The 23,106-nt window shown below is 36.9% G+C and overlaps 1 protein-coding gene across 3 annotated transcripts in view; it reads left to right on the forward strand.

Moving 5' to 3' along the window:
* The window catches only part of NVL (nuclear VCP like), a 30,012-nt gene that overhangs the window by 444 nt on the left and 6,462 nt on the right, over nucleotides 1-23,106 (forward strand). The window contains exons 2-20 of one of the 3 annotated variants that reach the window (XM_085219152.1): nucleotides 279-352; nucleotides 881-933; nucleotides 1,020-1,119; nucleotides 1,928-1,982; nucleotides 2,471-2,737; nucleotides 3,863-3,989; nucleotides 4,284-4,360; nucleotides 4,671-4,805; nucleotides 5,335-5,436; nucleotides 6,872-6,989; nucleotides 7,439-7,583; nucleotides 9,165-9,429; nucleotides 11,565-11,783; nucleotides 12,526-12,630; nucleotides 12,945-13,007; nucleotides 14,165-14,284; nucleotides 15,989-16,088; nucleotides 18,485-18,591; nucleotides 19,986-23,041. In XM_085219152.1, the coding sequence (XP_085075278.1) occupies nucleotides 279-352; nucleotides 881-933; nucleotides 1,020-1,119; nucleotides 1,928-1,982; nucleotides 2,471-2,737; nucleotides 3,863-3,989; nucleotides 4,284-4,360; nucleotides 4,671-4,805; nucleotides 5,335-5,436; nucleotides 6,872-6,989; nucleotides 7,439-7,583; nucleotides 9,165-9,429; nucleotides 11,565-11,783; nucleotides 12,526-12,630; nucleotides 12,945-13,007; nucleotides 14,165-14,284; nucleotides 15,989-16,088; nucleotides 18,485-18,591; nucleotides 19,986-20,069 (2,316 nt within the window). In that variant the 3' untranslated portion in view covers nucleotides 20,070-23,041. Of the gene's footprint in view, nucleotides 1-278; nucleotides 353-880; nucleotides 934-1,019; nucleotides 1,120-1,927; nucleotides 1,983-2,470; nucleotides 2,738-3,862; nucleotides 3,990-4,283; nucleotides 4,361-4,670; nucleotides 4,806-5,334; nucleotides 5,437-6,871; nucleotides 6,990-7,438; nucleotides 7,584-9,164; nucleotides 9,430-11,564; nucleotides 11,784-12,525; nucleotides 12,631-12,944; nucleotides 13,008-14,164; nucleotides 14,285-15,988; nucleotides 16,089-18,484; nucleotides 18,592-19,985; nucleotides 23,042-23,106 lie in introns of those variants that run through there. The other 2 variants (XM_085219153.1, XM_085219151.1) reach the window with 2 other exon arrangements.

The following is a 23,106-nucleotide window of genomic DNA, read 5'->3' on the forward strand; positions in this document are numbered from 1 at the left end:
GCTCTGGTGACGTGAGTGACCAGGTCTGATTCGCCTCCAAACGTGTCTAAGTTCTTTACAGAGAGAGTGGTGAGGTGCTGGAACAGGCTGCCCAGAGAGGTTGTGGATGCCTCGTCCCTGAAGGTGTTCAAGGCCAGACTGGATGGGGCCGTGGGCAGCCTGGTCTAGTATTAAATGTGGAGGTTGGTGGCCCTGCCTGTGGCAGAATGGTTGGAGATTCATGATCCTTGAGGTCCCTTCCAACCCTGGCCGTTCTGTGATTCTGTGTCTCATTTCAGTACCTCGCAAGCAGCAAGTGCGGTCATTATGTGGACATTGGGATCCTGGCCTCTGATCTGCAGAAAACCTACAGGTGAGCAAGGATCTGTGTCCTTATATTCCACACTCGGGATATAAAACGTATCATTCTGTATTTGTGTGCTGTCAAAATTCTAATCTTGTGTTACTTTCTTTGTCAGTTGTTGAGGTATTGGAACAGTAAGATTGTTTCTGCTCCCCTGTTTTCCTCTGCTGATATATCAACTAGCTTACATTATATTATTACGTTAGCTTCGTGATTCAACTGTTGTTGAAGAACTACAGGTGCATTACAACATGTTAATCCTTACCCTACAGAGCTGGAAAGATAGAAGAAAATAACACCTGGGTGCAGGCAGATGAGGTGGCTGCTTAATTTTTACTAAACATCCCCTTAGAGATTGAGGTATTCTGATGTTGTTTTCATCCTGGTGAATGATTTATTCTGGCCTTAAGAAAAAAATAATCATGCGATCAGGCTGGTTCTTAGTAAGAATTTGTGCAAAATTCTTACTAAGCCAAAATTGCACTTTGGCTACCAACTTATAATGCATGACGTTTTGTTGGTTTTCTTTTTTTTCAGTACTGAATATGGACGAAGAAAACGAAATGCTTTTAGAATACAAGTTGCAAAAGGTAATTCTGTCAGTATTGTGCCCGCAGTGCCAGAATTTTGGTTATACTTTGGTTGTTTGGCTAACGTGCTTAAACTTTTTCTTCAGTGTTTGGAATAATCAGCAATGAAAAAAAAAAAGAAGATTTAACAGCTTTAGAGGCAGAACATTTGGCAAAAAGAGCAAGGCATGAACACAAGAGAAATGAGTAAGAAGAATTTTTACCATTTGATAACTTTAACACTGCCCTTAATATTTAGCTTTTCTTTAAAGCTTTCTGTCTCTGTATTATTAAGTTTTGGTAGTTCAAAGGTTGTAGGCCTGTCCTTAATTTCCTGTAGGCTTGTCTTCCAAGCATATGTTAAAGAGTAAATCACAGTTTCTCTGCTGTGGTAAAGGTATGGCCCTGAATTACTGGATATCCTTGTGACTTCCTGATAGTTTTCTGTATGTTTAAGTTCCTTTGTTTTGTTTTGTTTTTAATCTTTGATATTGTGTTATAAATATTATCTAAATCTGGAGGAGAAGGCTACAGGAGAAGCTGTTCTGAGTAAATCGTAGCCAGCAGGGAGGTTGGCATTAAGATTCCTGACTCCTAAATCTATGCATAATCTCAGGGAAGATCGTGTTTTCTAACCTGTGATAAATGTCAAGGATCTCAAGAACAATTAAGACACTGTAATCAGAAGGACTACTATAATTCAGCAGTGATTTACAGTAGCTTCCCTTGTGCTAGCCTTGGTGATTATGTGGCTTCGGGGTGAGCTGAATCACATTGGTGCCACATCCCTATCCTGACTGTCTTTCAGCTAGGATACCACATTGATCCAACCCATCGCGTTTTTAGACTCTTTACAGTAGTAAATTTAGAACACAGTTTGTTTTCACTCTTATCCTGCATTTCTTAATTGCAGGGAACAATGTTGTGAAAATTGCATTTGTTCTGTTTTGTGCGTGTATCTCTCTTTCATTTTTTTCTCTGATACATCATGTTTTTGTCTTCTTACCATGTAAAGGACTATAGGAAGTTCCACAGAGGACTCTGACGATGATGATTATCCAGAAGATTTAGTAAGTTATATTAAATTATGATTTCTTGTATTTATGTAACACGTGATTGTTTTTTGTAAAATTGCAGTGGAAGTTTAAAAATAGTGCTAAAAGTTGGCTACCTTCTGGCAGTAAAAGAAGAAGCTGTGGTGAGGAATCACTCTTGAAGAAAGCATGCTGGAGGGCCAGAAGAGTTGGCTATCAAATGATTGAAGTGATTGAAGGAATTGACACATCTGACTATTACTGAAATTATAACTGTTAGCTAATTAATGGGTTGTTTTGGGGTAAAACATAAAGGCTGTTGCCTGTTCAACCAGCAGATGTAGTTTTGTCTGTGGTTGTTTGACCTCAAGTGGAGTGTGATGGAAAATATACAATTACTTTTCCAGTGAGGTTAATACTGACTGATGTTTATGGAATACTTTTCATTGGCTTCTTAATATATGTAACCCAAATTATAACCTTTGTTTTCTGTTTATTTTCTTTTAAAATACATGAATTTGCAGTCTACAAATCATATGAACAGTTCCCTGATGGCCTTATACAAGAAAGGAAATCCTGATTCTGTTCTAGCCACTCCAAAAAATGAACCAATGGAAACCTCCACTCCTGTGCAAACAGCTCCTCAAACAAGCACCCTTTCACCAGCATCTCAGGTTGAAACGCGCATCTCTAAAGGTGGCTGGTTCATCGATAAGACTCCAAGTGGGAAAGACTTTTTCATTGACCTTTCTGAGGATGGAGAAGGAGATGAGAAGAAAGTGGTTTCTGAGGTATTGTATTTTACAAACCCAATGTGATTTAGGTAGCAGGTATGGCTATAAATTCCTATGTAATTTAACAGGCTTCCGAAGATAGATACTGAGACCAAAAGGACTGTCTGTCTTTGTGGATTTTTAAAATTACTTTTATTACAAATATGCATGCTTTATTAAATGCAGAAATCTTAAATAGAAGGGAAGATTGGCTTGAGCCTAGTAGACTACAAATTTTTGGCTCGATTTCTAAGGAAGATGAGGCTTAGGGTGTTGATCTGTCATGTCAGAAGTGATTTTTGAACCTTCTGGCAAATTTCAATCCAATAGTTAAGAAAACTTTCTTGTATAATTTTGGGGAAAGATGTAGTCCTTAGTAGTAGGACTACTACTAAGTAGTCCTACTAAATTAGTGCCCCTAGTGAGGGAAAGGTAAGTGGAACTTAATTATTATTTATTCCATTTGCCAATGACCAGTATTATTAGTCACCAAGCATGTTCTTTGCTGTAGCCATAGCATGTGGTCTCCCTTAGTGGCTAGTTTCAGTGAGCCTGGACAGATTGTTTGGATGGATGAGGATTGGGGGAATTGAAAGGGCTTGGAAATGTATTGCTGTATAATGCAGTTAAAAATAGAAGGTACCTCCTATCCAAACCTACTGCTCACTTTGTGATTTTTCTCCATGTGTTTTGCTGTTTTTTTTTCTTTTTTTCTTTTTTTTTTTTTTCCAAAAAGAAACCCCTTTGTTTAGCTATTGGAAGCTCTATTTCTTTGTAGGAAATAACATTTAATTTTATTGTGTATTTTATTTTAATGAAGGAATAACTGCATTTACAGCTACCTTTTGAATAGACGAAGTGTTTATTGAATAGGTAGATTCGACAAATTATCCCTTGATTAGATCAGATGGTGAGGGTTCTTTAGTTGTTGTAATTTGGTTATGAGTATGTACTCCTAGCAAAAATGTGACTCATATAATTAGCTCCTAAAAATAATAATTTAAAAAAAAAAAAAAAAAACAAGGCAAAATTTAAATCTAAATAATGTTTATGTTAAGCATCATAGACACTATGATGTTTTGTTCTTTGAAGTATTTGCAGGAATTCACTGACTGGCTATATTATTCTGTTTTTATACATTAGAAATCAACAGAATTTTCTGTCTTGGAAAGTGAAAAAAAGAAGGCAAAGGGTAAAAGAGCAAAAAGGAAAAAAGAAGAATTTCCAGATGTAGATAAAGAAATTGAATCCGTCTTACTTAAAGGGAAAGGTGAGAAGTTGTTTTTGGCATGCTGCTCTAAACAGAGAGATGATGGTGGGTGACTGTGGAATCCATTCTAGAGAACTGTTACTTTTCTGAGGTACAAAGAAGTGACCTCAAGTATGTGGTTAATAGGCTTAGCCTTTATGTTGCACTAAAACATATTCCAGGCTTGTATGTGCTACCAAAAACAATACTGCTCCATGTACTTAGCTAACTGTTGAGGCTGAGATCTTTTTTGTTTTATATTAGTAACTGATTACGCTTTGTCTAAATTTGCATGACTTATTTTCTCCTGAACAGGTAAAAGTAAGGGACCAGAGCTGTACCACCCATCAGTGAAGTTTGAGGATGTAGGAGGCAATGATGAAACTTTGAAGGTTAGTTTAAGTGTTGATTAAAACATCGTGTGAAAAATGACAAATGAGAAGTCTATCAGAATTCATCTGTGTGGCACTAAGAATAGTTGCTTATACCAACAGCAGCAGAGTTGCTATTCTTTTTTTTTTTCCTTTGATCGCTTTTTCTGAAAGCAGTCACTAACACTGTATTAATAAACCAAAGTTCTTTTTGTTTTGGTCTGTGTATGATATTAACCATTTATAATATTATTTATTTATTTTTGTCAATTTTAATACTTTTTTTTTTCCTTCTCAATTTAAATGGAGATCTCTCTCTTGTTCTTAATAGGAAATATGCAAGATGCTGATTCATGTTCGTCATCCTGAAGTCTATCTCCACTTAGGTGTGGTTCCACCTCGTGGTTTTCTTCTACATGGACCACCAGGATGTGGAAAGACACTACTTGCACAGGCAATTGCTGGAGTAAGATAGCTCTAAATTTAGCTTTTTCCTTTCTTAATTATGTTTAGAAAGAAGAAATAACCCTCTTTCATCATAGAGTAGGTCTTTTCCTCTTTATCTCTTTTCTCTGCTTCTTCTCTTAGTCCAAACTACATTCATTTTCACTTCCTTAGTTTAAATTCCGTCTGCATTTGTACTTTATGGGACCTCCTATGAAGAAGGGATGTAAGTGAATTAATTGTGCTGATACATTCGCAGGATTGCAGTATAGGCATGAGTAACGGGAAGACTATACATGGAAGGCACTTTTGGTTAAAATTACCATAGCAAACTTGGCTTTTGTATTCAGTTCTAGTCATACAGCAAAATGTCTTAAAACTGTTTTTAAATTGAGGTTATTAATTATCTTTTTAAAAGGCACTTTCAGATTTATTCTTGAATACAAAATCTTCAGGTGTAAAAGATGTTGTATTGGGAAATATTTATCCTTTAGGACAACCAACATTCCTTCCCTCTGGTAATACTGTACAGTGTTCCTCGTTTCTTTCAGGAACTTGAGCTCCCAATGCTGAAAGTGGCAGCAACAGAGATGGTGTCTGGAGTATCAGGAGAATCTGAGCAGAAACTGAGAGAACTGTTTGATCAGGCCGTGGTAAGGCACCCATTGGAAATCACATTGAGTTGTTTGCCCTTTTCTTCGTAGAGATTCACACTTCGTTGCTGGGTTTGAATTTGAGTGAATTATTAGTGACAATCTTTATATTGCTGCACAAAAGCTACAGTGTCTCCATTTCTGTGACCAGAATTCCACTGTACTGTCATGCAGTCATAGACCACAAAGGTTACTATTCTAAAGTCTTGACCGAAGATAGTATCAATGTAATGGGAGCAACGTAAATTATTTACCCACTTGGAGCTACTTGGAATGATTTCTAAAAATCAAAAAATTATACAGGCTGTTTTACTGTGCTTTTTTTGTTACAGGTTTTTATTGTTGTTTTTGTTTGGCTTTGAATTTGAGTTAAGGCTTTGGGTCTTTAGGCATGAAGTAAGAAGTTTGGGACAAATATCAAAGAGCAGAAGTAAAGTTGCATTTAAAGTCTTGCTCTGCCTTAATATGAGTATTAAACACACAAGAGAACTGAGCTGCTATGTATCAAACATTCAGATTTGTAACTCTTGTGATAAAGATGTGACTTTCAGACATTGTGAGAAACAAAGAGAACCAGGATGAAATAATTTTAGTTTGAATGAAAGCAGATTTTCTATTTGTTAATATGGCTAATTAAACAAAATGATGAGGACAGTTTTCTGTTTCTAATCTCTGAGGATATTCTTGTTTTCTAACTACTCCTTTATTCTATCTTTCCCCATAACTGCATGCAAATGTTTAGAGTATGTATAAAACAGTGATAAATAGGGCAAAGTGCTTAATTTTGAAGCTGTTAGGTTATGATGTTTCAGGTTTCTACGACGTTTTGATTTTCAGAAAGCCTTAAGATGTTGTTTAGAACAAAATTAAATAAGTGATCACAGAGTATTTAAAATTCAATACCTTTTTTATATATATTAGTTCATAAAAGGTTGCCTTAAAAGTTATTTTTAATAGATGAAATGCATTGTAGAAAATAGGAAAAGCAACGGATTTTAATTTTTAAACCTACTGTATTCATTTAAGTGGATTTTACACTTGGTTTTTGTACTTCTGTAGGGAAAGGGCCGTTCCACTGCATGTTATGCACTTACTGTGGAATCTTTGTAGCTTGCTTGTTCTCTTTGTCCTTTTTTAAAAGGAAGAAAAGGTGAATGACAGCTAGATGGCGCAGTTGGTGCCTGGTAACAATGAATGCTTGGGGCTTCAAACGCTGCTTTTCTGACCGGGAATTCAGACTTTCTTAGATGATGATTCAAGTATTTTCCATAAGTGTTCCTTTGCACCATAAGTGCTTTTTGATGGTATAATCCTATGTCAATTAAATGCTATTGTTATTGTTTTATGTTAGTGTTGGCTTTTATGAATGCAAAGTGCTTGAAATGTTAGAACACACCTGTGTAACTTTGTAATAATTAATAATTCTTGTACGTAGCTCAATGCTCCATGTGTCCTTTTCATTGATGAGATTGATGCAATCACCCCAAAAAGAGAAGTTGCTTCAAAGGACATGGAGAGGAGAATTGTTGCCCAGCTCCTAACTTGTTTGGATGGTCAGTTTCAAAAACCTCTGTACTGAACTAAGATCTTTCTAATTATCACTTTAATTAGCTTTTCTTCATTAATGACTTGTGGTTACTTTAGTGGAGATGGTGGTAATCGTTTTTCATGTTTTGGCACAGTTTACCTGTGTGTGAGGGGGGTGGGAAACTTTTAATAAATCTGAGGGGATGTTACTGCATTATTTTCACATCCTCTCTGTTATGTAAAAAAACTTAATGGGAGAATCTGTCAAATATTATTTGAAATGCATGTTTCTGCTTACCTGTGCAAAACACCTGTTCTGGACAGTAGAAATAAGGATATACAGCATCTTAGTGTGATTGTTGGTTACTTTGTGCTGTTCTAAGTATTACTGTGTGTGGCAGAAACAGAGTAACACTTATTCTGATATATAGTTGGGAAGGTGGTTATGAGTACTAACTTTCCTTCCTTCCTTTAGATTTGAATAACGTGGCTGCCACTGCCCAGGTCCTTGTTATTGGAGCAACTAACAGACCTGACTCACTGGACCCTGCACTGAGGCGAGCTGGGAGATTCGATCGAGAAATTTGTTTAGGGATACCAGATGAAGCAGCAAGAGAAAAGTATGTGTGATAAAGCTTCTTCGTTATTAAAAAATAATAATAAAAATTGAAGGTTTACAAACAAATTAGGGAAAAGTACTTTTATTGTGCTTAGTTCTTTTTGTGCCTGCATGCACATACATATCAGCACAAACTGGAAAGCACGGAAGAGATTTAAATGTACTTAAGAATGCATCTACTCTGTGGCTTGGTAGCTGTACACTTGGAGTGGTTTCCTTTCTTACATGCAAATCTCATTTTAGCGTTGTATTAATGGGTTACGTATCTCCCTATGTAACTATTGAATTAGGAGCATAAACTAAATATAGCACTTCTTTTAGTCCTCTTGAGCACATTTTAAGAAGGCCCAGATTCTTCTGTTCTAGTTCTTGTGGAAATACAGCAGTCCAGGCATTAAGCCAGGCTGCAATCATCCTGCTGTGTGTGTTACTGGCATTTTTTACTCAAAAAATCTGTGACCCTTAGATTAGATTTTAAAACATATATTTGTCTTCTGTGTTTTTTTGCTACTGATTTCCACAACAGCAGAAAACACATGAAGAGAAGTATAAAAGCAGCTGTGGCTTATTTTGTTATCAGGGGAAGGAAAGTAAAATTAAAGGATAAGTTGCTCTCGCTCAAATAACCTTATTTCTGGGTTGAAAAAGCAAACCATTTTGCATGCAGCATTGATATTGTCATTTGTTATTGCCGGCACTACTGCCGTTCTTCCCTCTTTTCATTCCACCTCACTGCAGATTTATAGCTCTGTAACATCTGTGTTCCTCTCCTTGGTTGTGGGAAAACATGCAAGTGGTTAGAGTTTGAACCTGATTCATGAAAACTCTGATTCTGTGGCATTTCTAATGTTCATGTTAAACATATGATGTCCCTAGAGACAGCACTGTCTCAGAGGGTGTGAGTTGTGAATAGATAAGCCACTGTGTGTAACAGAGATTGTGCACAAGTTGGAGCATAGTTGCATTCTCACATTTCTTTGTTTTGTACAATTGTTTGTATTCATGTCCCTTGGGGTATATACCCTTATAGGAGCTACTTATTTCCTCCTTTTCTGTTTTGTCTTGGGGTGTTTTTTGTTTGGGGATTTTGTTCCCTGTATTAAGGTAAAGGATCATTTAGAAACAAAGAAAAGGTGTAAGGAAGCACAGCACTTAGCTGTCAGTTACATGGAGCTGTTCTGTATTAGTGGTGAAACTGCATAGGCTTGAGTAATTTTAGCTCTTGGCATAAGAATGAGGTAGCAACTTGACAGAAATTCCTTTTAGCTTGTTTTCCCAAATAAATAAGCCTTGTACAGTCAGATTGCTTCTTTTTTCAGTCACTAGCTTTTACCCACTGAATGACATTACCTGATTGATAGTGTTGTTTTTCGCTTATGCTCCAAAAGGAAATATGGGGCATCACTTTGTGGCTTTCAGCTTAGTTACTTTCTAGCTGTTGTAAACTGTACACACCGTACTGCTTCAATTCATGTGGGCTGCAAGAGACCTTAAATTGTTGCTAATTTTTTTCATATGAAAATTTTTAAAAGGCCACTTTCATCTTTATTTTGTTTTTCTTTTCTTTTCCCTTCTTGATCAGAATTCTTCAGACGCTGTGTCGAAAACTTAAGCTCCCTGAGTCCTTTGACTTTCTTCAGTTAGCACATCTGACTCCAGGTTACGTGGGTGCTGACCTGATGGCACTTTGTCGCGAGGCAGCTATGTGCACCGTGAACAGGGTCCTGATAAAATCTGAGAAACAGCAAAGGAAATGTGTGCAGGCTGGAGGAAACACAGCTGAAGAAGGAGTGGGAATAGAAACAGAGATCCCAGTGAAAGAGAACACCAAACAGCTTCCTTCTAAGGTATTTGTTCTCCAAAGTGTCTGCGTCTGTTGTCTTAACGCTGAGCCATTTTACAACTATGAAAGCCTTTGCTCAGAAATCCTTAAACATCTGTGGCCAGTGTAGTGTTAAATTTAGATTTAGGCACATCAGTTTGGAAGCCAGGAGCTTAGCTTATAATAATCTGTATAAGGGGACTGAACTACAGGCTCCCAAAAAACAGATCTTCTATAAATCATGCTAATATTTTACAAATGTGGGGTTTTGTTATTTGTTGTTGTAATTGTAAGAGAATTGTAAAAATATCAAACTTGCACTGAGTTTTTACCAGGCCGTTTGCCTTGTCCTCATTGAAACATGTCATGATGCCTGACCGTCTTCCCTAACCTGGTAGACTTAGAGCTAGCCAAAGTCTGAAAGTATTTATGCCACTTACATTTTCCTTCCAGCTGCGTGATTGTGTGCATTAAATCCCACGCAGTATGTAGTACCTACCTCACGTTTGAGGAAGAGGCATTTAAAAACTCTGTGAAAGAGAAGTTGGATTAGTAAATGCAACTTTAGCTGCAGAGAAAGACACTATTAACCTGTGGTACAGCTGGAACTCTGTTGCAGAAAATAGTGTTTCCAGTGCTGGAAATATTCTATGCCACAAGTGTTGTGGCGTGTGTGACATGCTGGGGACAGTGAACCAGAATATCTTTACAGGCTTTTGGCCCTATTGCTCAAAATTTTGAGCGTATTGCTTACTGTATGCATTACATGCAGGATTCCTAAAGACTCGTCTTGGAGAAGTTGAAGTGTTTGTAAGTCCACACTGCCATCAGATTCTCGTTTTAGAAGGACTGTCAAAGAAAATTGTTAGTGTAATTAATAAAAAGCAGTGTAAAAACCTGCAGAGAGCCTTTGTGTGAAAGTAATAGGGCCATACTGCATACCTCCCAGCGTTTCCTGGGGCCTGATGTAAGTACAAGAAAAGGGGGAGGGACAGGTAGTGGCTGCTTTTATCAACAGCACCATGATCAAAGGAATTATTGAGGATAAGGAAGTCTAATCATAACAGAGACGTATTTTGATAGCTGGCGGGAGGTTGACATGGTCTAATACAGGGTATTGTCATTAAAGCAGTAGTATTATATTTATCATAGAAAAATAAACATATAAAACCCTTTTAAAATAATTCGCACAATTCAATAAACAAATCCGTTGGTCTCAACTATTTCATAGTTTCTCTTAATGCTTCTGTTAGAAAGAAGAGAGAGATCTTAACAGAAAATATTGGGCTCTGTAAAACACACACTGTGGTGAGTTTCAGGGCCATCTTAGTTGCAACTAATACAGAGTGATAATTTTCCCATATTCTGCTGTGGAGAAAAATGTTGAAACTAAAGGGATTTCTGCAACTTCTTATTCCCTTTGTCTTCTAGTGAAAATCCTAGTTTTACTTGAGGTGCAGTATCACGTAGCTTTCATATGGCCTTTCTGTATTACAAGTGTTCTTTAATGAGCTGTCTTCTCAGATAGCTTCCCTAATAAGGAATTGATTTTCACTAACTGTTACATACCTGTCTTCCCCAGCCCTTGGCAGGCTATGCTCTGCAGGGTGGAAAGTGTTAGAAAGCATTTTGCTGTACCTGTTTTCCATTTGCCCAAACTTTATCAGGGCCTGGTTACAAAATCAGGTCTCATCGGCCTGAGGAAATGAATTCACAACTTGAAATCAAATTACATTAAATAAACACTTATCATCTAAGCATGTTATGAGGTCTAAAGATTTATATGTAACGTGATATTCCACAAATTGTCCAGTTTGGTAGAGCTGTGAGAGAAACAGCAGGAAAAAAAATTGAGGACAAAATAGATGTGTTAGTTCTATTTGTGTAGTATTTAAATCAAGATTGTTGTCTGTCAACTGAATGCTTTAACTGAAATAAATTTATGTAGTGCTTTCCTCGAGCATTTTTATTAATGTCAGTCTTTAATGCTATTTTTATGTTCTATGTTACGTTATACTATGTCTATGTTATGCATGATACTTTGTTTTATAATAATGAATATTACAACTGGAGAAAGTATTGCTCTAAAAAAGCCCTTGAAAAAGCTTTTAAACATCTTAACTTGTGCAATGTTTTCTCTGCATTTCTCTGTACCCTAAGGAAGAATTACAGAGACTTTTAGATTTGCTGAAGAGGCCAGACCCCTTGCCTGAGGATCAGCTGCAGAAGCTGTGCATTGAGATGAATGATTTCATTGTCGCACTGCCATCAGTGCAACCCTCTGCCAAGAGAGAAGGCTTTGTCACAATTCCTGATGTGACATGGGCAGATATTGGAGCCCTGGAGGATGTTCGGGAGGAGCTGACCATGGCAATACTGGTATGTGTTAATGTTACTTTTGAAGGGTTTTTTTGCACCTCCATCTATTCATGTATGTTTGTTTGTATTTATTTAAGCTATAATGTGTTGCTCGTGAGTTCTAGCGTGCTACAAACTAGAAATATTGCAACATCTTCATTTAAAATAGACTTGTAACAAATTGGAAAGCAAATCATAAAAGTCTGGTGCGTGTATATATGTATATGCATGTATACTTCATTTTTTGTATTCAAGATTTGATTTTTCAATATGTTCATTATTACTGAGTGCTAAGTATTCTAGAAGTTTTCTACCAGTAACCTTAGTTAGACAGTTGCTATGTGGGGGGAAAAAAAAACAACATTGATCCTGCTTAATAGGCTTGCTGCTTGTCATAGCATAGAATCATTGAGGCTGGAAAAGACTCTAGGATCATCTAGTCCAACTGTCAGCCTATCCCCACCATGGCTGCTAACCCATGTCCCTCTGTGCCACATCTCCATCGCTCGTGAACACCTCCAGGGACTTTACCATCTCCCTGTGCCACTGCCTCACCACTCTTGTCTCTGAATAATGATGCTTTTCCCACTTTGGGGGATACTTACCAATGCAAGGTAATAAAATGCCTGTTGACTGACTGCGTATATTCGTTTAACCTGTAAAGCATTAGAACAAAGTACTTGCTTAGAAATGAATTTTCTTCCAGCTGTAACTGAAATGTTGGCTTTTTTGTCACAGATAACCATGATAACTTATTTCATAGGCACCTGTGAGGAACCCAGAGCAGTTTAAAGCTCTAGGCCTGACTACTCCAGCTGGTGTTCTGCTTGCAGGGCCTCCTGGGTGTGGCAAAACACTATTGGCTAAGGTAATACATTTTTCTGAACATGTTTAAAAATAATGGAGAGTCTTGGTGAAGTGGGTGTTTTTGTGAGAATGACTGAGTTTGGATGATACTGCCAGCAGCATCATCCCCATTAAAGTATCACTGTCCCATTAAAGAGAGAACACCTTGCTAAATCCTCCAACCTCTGACACTCTTAACTGCATACAGTGATACTTCTTGCTGTTTTCAGCAGGTGACCACTATGCTATGTTCCTTCTCCAGGTTTTTGTAGTTTTGTGGACAGAACCAAAGAATACATGAAAAAATGATTTTCTCTGTATACATCTTTTTGATAGGCTGTGGCAAATGAATCTGGGCTGAACTTCATATCTGTGAAAGGTCCTGAACTGCTAAATATGGTATGCGCTGGTCATTGTGCTTTTGTTAGAAGCAACAGAAGCAGTGTTGTTTACTCTCTGCTTAAAATGTTCAGTAGTGATGTCTTTCTTGTGAAAAGAAAGGAGTTACCTGGGTAGCTTAAGTACTTCTTGGTTTAAATTACTCTTTAATGTGTTACTAGGCAGATGGAACCTTCTTGAATGAAAGAGAATTTCTAAATGACCAACTACATGCATTAGTGCTGTTATGTAGATCAGGAAAAAGAGCAAAAATTCATATCAACAGTGAGAACAATTGGTAATTGGTAGCAGCAAGTCAGTAGTCTGCAAAATTTTCAGTTTCCAAGTTTGGAAATGTGTTTGGAGAGTCTTCGTCTTCTTAACAGAGGACTGAAACCTTGAGAAGCCATGGTTTTTAGCTGATCAGAGTAATTTTTATATGTTAACAGATAAAGGCAGTCTGATTATATATTTTTTTTTTTTTTAGAGTTAAGAGTGTTAAACTGAAAGGAGATGGCTGCATTCCATATCTTAGAAGAATGACAGTTATGTACTTATCAGTAATTTGGAAGCTGAAGCCAAAATACTGAATTTGTTTATTCTTTCTCCAAGCTTTTTACTGTGTATTTCAAGTAATGCTATCAGCCAAGAAATATAAGTTAATGAAGAGTCCCATTTCCTCGTGGAAGGAAAAAATGCTTGGCTGTGATTCAGAGACCACGATGAGACATTAATTATATCAAAACATGTATGTTTAGAAGAAATTGTTTCCATTTGCAGCTTGGCAAACCCACTCATAATGACTCAAAGTGAGAATCTGGCTTATATTCCAGTTCCCTGTCTCCCAGTTCTCCTGTCCTTGAGCAATTCTATTGTGAACTTTAAATATTCATTGTGTTTTTACTCCCATTGTTTATAAGCAGATAAAGAACAACAGGATCCTTACTGAAGATTGTACTTGTTATTTCTCATCATCAGAATGACAACACGTTAGATTAATTTGCTAGAAAGTAAGAATTCTCTTAAACTCTTAGTAGAGTACTGGGAACAGTCAAAAGTGAGCTAATGACAGCCAGTTCCCACGTAAATCTAGTCCACTGTTGTGTTTAAAACTAATTCTTCTTCCAAGCAATATTGTCATGGCTTACAGTTTCATTGTGATTTGTCACTCATTTTAGTATGTTGGTGAAAGCGAACGCGCTGTACGTCAAGTGTTCCAGCGTGCCAGGAATTCAGCCCCTTGTGTTATATTTTTTGATGAAGTTGATGCTTTGTGCCCTCGGAGGTCTGACCGTGAAGTGAGTCTGAAAATATTTCCATAAATAAACTCTCCATTGTGCGTTTTGAGGCAATGTGCAAGCAATATAAGCATTTTATTTAAAACTGTATAAAGCTTAATACTTCCGTTAGCATCTATGTATTTAAAAACTAATAGCTAGAGAATGTGACCGTCTACCAAGTTGAGAAAGCCATAGGAAAAAATGAAGGAGTGCAGTTTAATACCATAATTAATTTCTGGCCAAATCCTGATGCTTATATGCAACTGTAATGCTTGCATGAAGTGCGTGCAGGTTTGAACAATGTGAGTAATGAGTATATTTGAGACAGGAGCAGGTCTGGAATGCATTAGACTTCAAAGCTATTCCACTCATCAAATTTTCTGTCTTGATTTTTGTTTTGGAGTTGTTATTACATCTACCTAAAATTAACATGCCCTTTGGGGATGGGGAGGTGTTGTTTCTGCTGCAAACTGTTTGTATGCTGAATGGAAAGGTGTTTGGTTTTTTTTATGCAGAGGAAATGCATCTGGTTTAATGATGATGTACTGGGTCACTGGCTGAAAGAGATATATGCTGGTTTCAATATAAAAGCTGAGTAGAACACTCTTCAGATATTGCCATCAATGACTTTAACAGAAGTTAAAGTTCCAATCTGTAGGACAGAGGGTTTGATCAGCTGTTTGAATTGAGTCATGCCTTATCTTCCAAGTTTGCGTACTTTTTTTCCTCTAAAAGATAGCCAAGCTGAAATGTTCAGATTTGACTCCTTGAAAGTCCCGAGCTAGTGGTTTCCACAGAGCCTTAAAAGAGGATGTTGAGTATTAGCTATCACAGTAGGCAGTGGTGATAGCCAAGGAGTGGAATAAGCATGCTCTGACCTTGCTCTGTTTCCTTTCTGTAGCAGCAACGGGCAAAAACTGGTTGTGTAGACCATTTTGTCCTGCTCTTACAGCCACTTTGAACAAGTAGAGGTGTTGTCTGGACAGGGGACTGCTGTCTTTTGCCAGCTCTAACTGAGGTTCACAATTGTTCGGTGTTTTTACTGACTTCTTGAAGCCTGTATGCCTTTTCAATCATCTATTCTACTTATCTGTAGGCAAATTTACTATTTTAAACATACAAAATATAATACAGTGTTGCTCAAAACCACGAAGCAGTTTTGCTGCATATCTAAAACTGTTGTTCTCCAACTCCAGTGCTTTTTCTTGTCTCTTCATCTCTAGGATGAAATTCAAATTAATCTATTGAATTAAGTCATAGGATCTTAGTACTGTGAAGTTAATATTAAACTATGAGTTGCTCCTTTCCATTGAGGACAGCTGCAGAAACTTTTTTTTTTTCCAAAGCCCTAGTAATGAGAACTTGTGGACTTTTTTGTTCAGGTAGATGGGAGAATACTTAGTACAATTATCCAGGTGTATTTAAGTGAGTCCTTCATTTTTAATGGGAAAGAAAAGCTTTGCAAAGGGTAATCTGTGCAGCAAGCATAGGGATAACTTGTTTGTACCCCAAATTTATGCTGAGGATATGAAGAAATTCAGAATGTATCTGTATTAAAGACGTTAAATAGAAGCTTTCTTAGAGTAGTATTTCTGTGTGGAGAATGAGTACATCTTTTGTTTCTTTTATTTTAAAATATCTACATTCTCACTGTTTTTGTTTTCTGTTTGTTTGTTTCTTTGCTTGGGTTTTGTTTGTTTTGGCATATTTCTCCTAATAAAGTCAGGAGCCAGTGTTCGAGTAGTGAACCAGTTACTCACAGAAATGGATGGTCTGGAGAATCGCCAGCAGGTTTTCATTATGGCTGCCACAAACAGGCCAGGTGAGGACCCAAAAACCATAAGCAAGAGAGAGATAACAAATCAAACATTACTTCTCTTGTCTGGAAATGACATGTTCTTATGTTTGAATTTCTTATGTTTGTAATTAGCCTTGTTCTGTACTTAAAATTACAATGTGTCATCAAATTCAAACCTTTCCTGATCAATATATTTGGTTTCCAAATTTCAATATAGAGAGAACATTATGATTCATCGTGATGGAAAGCTTTGAAATTGCTAAAAGGGAAGCATCATTCCTTTGTTTAAACAAATATGAAGTGCATCTAATTAGTGAATTTGACCAAAGAGTAAATACTAATGGCTGTTCTACATGATTGTAATTTTTCAAGTTCTACGGAGAACTTGAGTCCCAGAGGTTGAGGAAAAGCCCAGTTCTGAACTAACAATGTGGCATGAATTTATTTATAAATTGGGAAGCGCAGATCTGTTTTGAACTGCCATATGGGCTTTGCTTTGTAAAACTCCATTACTGAAGCTTTTGAGTTAGTGGGAGTTATGTCAGTTCTTTGAATGCAGGACATGCATTTGTTTCCATAAAAAATGGATGAACGCATCTTTAGCCTAGATTACTAACTTCCCATTGTTGGACGTGTGGCAAGTGCTGTTATCCCAACATGTAAAATGGAAACAGTATTTTCCATGCCAGTACTGTTAAAGAGCTTTTTAATGGAAAATTTAAGTGCACGATGCTGTAATACAATCCCTATTGAGAGTTTTTGTTTTGATTATTACAATTCATCTGCTGTGTAAACTTTATAATCTCATCTTAATAGGCAGCAAAACTTCCTTCTGCAGAGAGACACAAAAACAGGAAAGTGCATTTGTGCCAACAGCAAGAGAAAGTATGATCTAATACAGAGCACAGAAGTACAGGAAAGATATTCTTGTTTGGGCCTGCCATGGCAATGGTGTGTTTAAACCATCTTTCATCTGACTGGATTAAATTTGTACATCGTATTAAAAGTTGTTTTATTTTTTCCTGCCATTCTTGTCATATTCACAATAGCTGGTTTTACCAGAGCATCTATGACCAGAGGCATCTATCTTGGGGGAGGGGGGGGGGGTGGAAAGGTTTGTGCTCAAGAAGAAAGGAGCGGAGTGGAGCAATTTTTAATGTATGCATTCATTCCAGTTTTTGCCCTCTAAGCACAGGTGGCAGTATAGCTTGAGCAAAACTGTGTACATCTTTCAAAAGGGGAGAAAGATCACACTGTGATAGGGCCAGGTAGCTGGAATCTCAGTGGAGTCAAGCAAATGTTTTTATTTTCTCTTGCAAAATAGGTTGGTTTGTTTGTTTGTTTTGCTATAGCTGCCCAAGACATCTTAGAGCTTAAAGACTTAGTTTGTTATATTAAAAATACAATTTTCTGTATCTTCGGTGGGTGCTTCTGGGACTTTGGTCTTCACGCTACTGTAGTAGGATATGGATTTTTAGAATCATATGGAAGTAGAGCAAGTAATACCTTCATCATTTTTGTAGATGGGGAAATGGGGCATCAAGAAGCTAAGTCATTAAGAAGCATTTTCCAAGTATTTGTGCTGAAACATGGACAGGAATGACAGGAATTTAGGTCTTTCCCAGATTATACGTCCTGTTTGTGACTCTTGTTATACCAGTATAACAATGCTTAGTATTTATATCCTGATCTGCTGTTTGTAGAGGTTCTGTAGTGAAACCTGTGGTGCTGAAAGCTTGCTAGAGATTTCTATTACATTTAAGTTTTAAGTGTTTTTCTAAAAACTTTTGTGATAATTTTTGATTTCTTCTTCAGACAAGATAAAATCTGTAGTACTTCCTGGGAAACAAATTCTGTACTTTGAAGGTCTATTTTGTGTTTTTGTGGAAATCTTATATTACTATCCATAAAATTACTGAAATTAATGTGTAGTAGAAAAACAAAACACTCAGAACTTAATTTTATGATTGGCCCCATGTACTTGTGAATTAATTTATCATGGTGGCTTTTATGCAGATTCGCAAGGTTAATATAGGTAGAGTTTTTTTTCTAGCAGAACAAAATGAAAAGCAGACTTTTTCCTTTTTATACATTGTTATGAAATTCCTCACTTGACTCTGCTAGGTCTGGCAGAAAAAATGTTCTACTGTATATTCAAGGAGAGTTGTCCTTGTTTGTGACCAGATGAAACTAGTGTTTACGAGCCATATTTGGGCAGATGTAGCTTAGCTGCACTGGGTAATAATGTCTCCTCCTGGGCCCAGATGAAACTATTTCAGTCAACTGTCTTAATGTTTAGAGCTTCACATCTTGGCATGAACACTTTTTTGAAACTGTTCAATTCCCTCCATATATTACTTTTCATTTCCTAAGGCTATATCTCATTTCTGGATAATTTTGTCTTTTCCCCCCCACCTAAGATATAATTGACCCAGCTATCCTGCGTCCTGGTAGACTGGATAAAACACTTTATGTGGGATTGCCACCTCCTGAAGATCGACTTGCTATTTTAAAGACAATCACCAAGGTGAGTATTTGGAAATGAATTCTTACCTTGAACCTTAGTGGAATGATTTAAAACAAATTAAACCTTACAAAAGAATTGCAGAATCTTGTCTCATAATATTGTAATATTGTAACAATATTTTTAAATATTACACAAAGCCATGAAAATACACAGCCACATCTGCTGCTAAATTTGCTCTAAGGGATGATAAATCTTGAGCAATGCTAACCTGTTAAACATAGAAGCTGCTGCCTTTATAGTCACAATTTAAAGAGATTTAATTAAAAGATTCCTATCTATGTGAGTAAAGGCCTGTAAGTGTTTTGTAAGCATTTTGAGGGAGGAAGGAGGTTTCCTCACATTCAGTGATATGATTCAATAGCTCCAGCTGTATTTACTCAATACTTAATTGTGACACTTAATTCTCTTTAGGAGTAATTGGAAGCATGTGATGAGGAAGCTGTAGGTCCAAGTAAATGTTAAAATTTTAAAAATTGTTAAATTGTTAATTGTATAAAGATTTTAAATATTTAAAGATGTAAAAATGTTAAAATAAAAAGAAGACTGGTCTTCATAGGTCTTCCGTACTGTACTGGCACATTCCACCACTTGGGAGATTTGGATTTCTCTCAGTACAGCAGTAATCAAAGCCTTAGAAGAAGCCTTAGAATCAAAGCCTAGAATGCTTAGAAGAAGCATTATGAATTATTCAGATATCTCCTACTTTTTCTAGTAGATCAGCATTGATTTTTACGAGCAAGTGTCCTATCAGATTTTTTTGAGCAGCAAAGGAGACCACATATTACTTATAGAGGAGATAAAGTGCTGATGTTATGAAAAATATGGAAAAATATTATAAAAAGATAACTCTCAGACTTACATAAGCATAAAGTGATGGCATAGGCAGTAGTTAATGCTGTAGGAGAATTCAGGAAGTTAGGCCAAATTCAAGCGTATCTTTTCATGCCAAAATAGTTGTTCAAAAATCAAACTGTTGATATGAATTCAAAGTCTTACTTCCCTACGTTTGTTCCATTACTTCATTAAGAAAAAAAAAGTATATATTTGCCATTAGCATTTTATTGTTTCTGAGTCTATAAAAATGTCTCAGTAGAAACTTCTACATAATGTGATTCTCGCCTTTTAAAAAACAGAGCAATAACATGAGCGTTTAACCCACAAGTCAAGTCAATTTTCAAACATACTGTAAGGAATTACTTTTTATTTTGCAATTTATTTCAAAAGCTTTGAAACTTATTTAAAAATTGGGCTTATAAGATTGTTCTAACTTAAACTGCCTCCTTCTGGAAGAAGTGGGTGGTAATGGTCAGTCATTAGACTTTCTAAACAGAATGGAAGGATTCTCTGATTAGGATAGTATATAATTGCTCTCTTTTTATTTTTTTAACATATAGGTATTCTCACTATTTTTTGCTGGAGAATCTTTGGATGTTTGTAACCATCACCATCAGTTAAAAATCAAGTTAGTGCACCACTAATTAGTGATCTTAGTAAAATGATGCAGCAGATCTTGATTCAAGACTATGTAGGAGGAGAAGGCGGAATTAAACAAGACTTATTTCTGTCACTCTCAAACTTATCACTTGCTCACACTCTCACAGCCACATGTAGTCACCAAGATGCACGCATCCAAGTGGAAAGGCCAGAATCACAACATCAAAAGATAAGGACTTCTGAGTGTTTTGACCTCACTTCATCTCTTGGCTTCCCCTTGACTAGCAATGGCAAACTTGCTGTTAGAGAAAACTGTTTTCTATATTCTCAGACTCTTCGTTCATAAATCTTGGTGAGGTTGCTGCAAATTGTCCTTGTTCTCTTCTTCTGAATAACTTTATGGACACAGTCTGCACAACACAAGAGGAGTGGTATATCTGATGTGGTAACCTTGTCATTATCCTGTTATCAGAGCACAGATTTTCTATTGACAAACAATCTCTGCTGTGACCTTATCTGATTACGGTCTTCCTTATTATCATAAGCAGCACATTGCACAGTGTTTACCAGCTTGATTCCTGTCTTTAGTTATCAATGCGTGTTATTTTTGGAATGCCAGACATTTCCATGCATACTTAATTCATATTAGTTGATGTTTTGGCTACGAATATTTATAGTGATGAAGATGTTAAGTCACTAATTGATTCTTTTTCTCAGTTTTTAGTTAAATGACCATGAGAATAATTAGAGAGCTATAGAACTTTTCCTATGGATTGTTCTGCCTGGAGGACGCTTTGAGGAGACCTTATAAATTGCCTTTCAGTACTTTTTGAGGGCCTACAGCAATGGTGGGGAGGGACTCCTTATAGGGAGTGTAGTGATGGACTACTGCTTAAAGGTTTTAAGGACGATTTAGGTTAGGTATTAGAGAGAGACATTCTTTGCTCAGTGGTGAGGCACTGGTACAGAATATCCAAAGCAGCTGTGGTGCTTGTGGATTTCAAGGCCAGGTTGGAAGGGGCCCTGGACAGCCTGAGCTGGTTGGGCCCAGCCCTGCCCATGGCTGGGGGTTGGGACTGGATGATCTTCCAACTCAAGACACTTCATGATTCTGTGATTTTTAAGATGCCAGCAGAAATGAGATTCATTCTGTGAGTGAATCTTTTTGCTTGCTTCCGTGCTCTTTCCATGATGAGAATGGTGCTGTTCTCACTTACTACTACTGCATTTGTAGAGTTCTTACAAAGTTAGGCAAAGATCAGTATTTCTAATGTTAAGAACAGGAAATATGTTATTCTCTTGAAAAATATATAGGAGATATTTTTCTGTCCCCAGGTTCCTGTAGATATTTTAAATTAATTGAAATGCCTTATTCTCTGTCAGACTTCATCCCTGCACTCTGAGTATGAAAACTTGAAAAATCTTTGTGCAGGAGCACATATTTAAGTGGGCACTCAGATAAAACAAAAAATGTTATCCAGGTATGTGGGGATTCTGGGTGATGGTAGTCATTCCCCAAAATCCTAGAGGAATACTCGCACAGTAATGTTGAAGGAAAATCTGCTTACAAAGGCAGTGGGGAGGAGTAGGAAGGGGAGTTGTGAGAGCAATAGGGTATAAGGAAACAGCATAGATGGAGTTTGAGGCTTTATTTCAGATAACTTGTACAAATCAGTCATTTTCAAATTGCATATTAATTATGCAAGAGAAGCATGTCTTCACATGCCTAAGTTCCTAGTGTACTGACATTCCTATAAGCTCCATCAGCTTCTCTGGTGCACACAGTGCTGAGCTCATCCCACTCACAAAATGCTCAATGTATTCTACTCACAGTAATTGGTAAAATGTTTCTTGATAGTAGCGGGGTCTCACTGCCTTGCAGTCTTGTACAACAATTACTGAAGTATCCCATATGCAATTGTTTAGAGCTTCCTTGTGCCCATGTTAGGGTCTCTTCTCCTTTCAAGATGTTTCAACATGAGGCTGTTCCCCCTGCCTTTTTCTTCCTTTCCAAGTTGGCATTCTACCCAAGGTTCATTAGAAATTGCTCCCTTAGTCTACCTAGGCCCCTCTCCTTGATTATTTGGCTGTCGGCTTCCTGTTCAAGGCTTTTAATTTGCCAATTGCTATACACTTTATTTCTTAAGGCGTTTTAGGTATGTGGTACTTAAGTTCACCTGAACAAGTCAGAAAAGGATTATTTGTGTATTCCTGTCAAATGAGTTAAATTTCATGGCAGAACTAAATCAGTCCTATCAAAAAATGTCCTTTCACATCTAAATTCAGGTATTAGTTCATACTATAGACATCTAGAATCTCTATACTGCCTTGATATTGCTTTGCTATCTATCTAAGAGTGATAAGATCTACGGGCTTACAGCATTTGAAATGATTTTGTTGACTGGTTTCAAATACAACATATAATGCCGACTATTTTTTGTTGTCGGAGATGCAAAAATAAAAATAAGCCACTTCTGTGGTCTTTGTGGAGAAAGCAGCACTAATATGCGAGCGTGGTGTCAACAAGTCTACTTTCTGTATGAACTCAAAGAATCCAGAATGAAAAACTTCCAGGTCTGAAAGGGTATGTTTGTCTAAAACATAAAAGGTATACAATAGTTCAGTTTTAAAGGTGATGAGGCAAGACTAAATCTCCATGCCTATTGCTGAGCTATATGATTTCAACATCTAATAGAAGTGGAGGAAGCTCAGATAAACAGTGCTGTTGATGTAAGCAGCTACATAAGCACGTCTGTGTATGCAGTGGTGTCAGTGTAACTACACTGTGACAAGCTGGCCGTCATTTTGACAATAGAAGATCTAACCTGCTGGTGGGAAGTTACAATTAACATCATAAATTATTTCATAATGAAATGCTTTTAAGGCTGCTGATCCTTCCTGTCAGTTTGACATAAAAACAATGCTAGTATTTGTGAATATCTCAGAGAGCTTCTCAGACACCTATTTGGTAAAACTAATCACTTAGGAGATGGCATGTGTAAAAATAAAATAAAAATATACATACACAAATGTATAATAATAATCAAAACAAAAACTTACATTTTTATCTTTCGTTATCAC

Source organism: Meleagris gallopavo, chromosome 2 (genome assembly GCF_905368555.1).
Source record: "Meleagris gallopavo chromosome 2, MGAL_WU_HG_1.1, whole genome shotgun sequence".
Classification (NCBI taxonomy): Eukaryota; Metazoa; Chordata; class Aves; order Galliformes; family Phasianidae; genus Meleagris; species Meleagris gallopavo.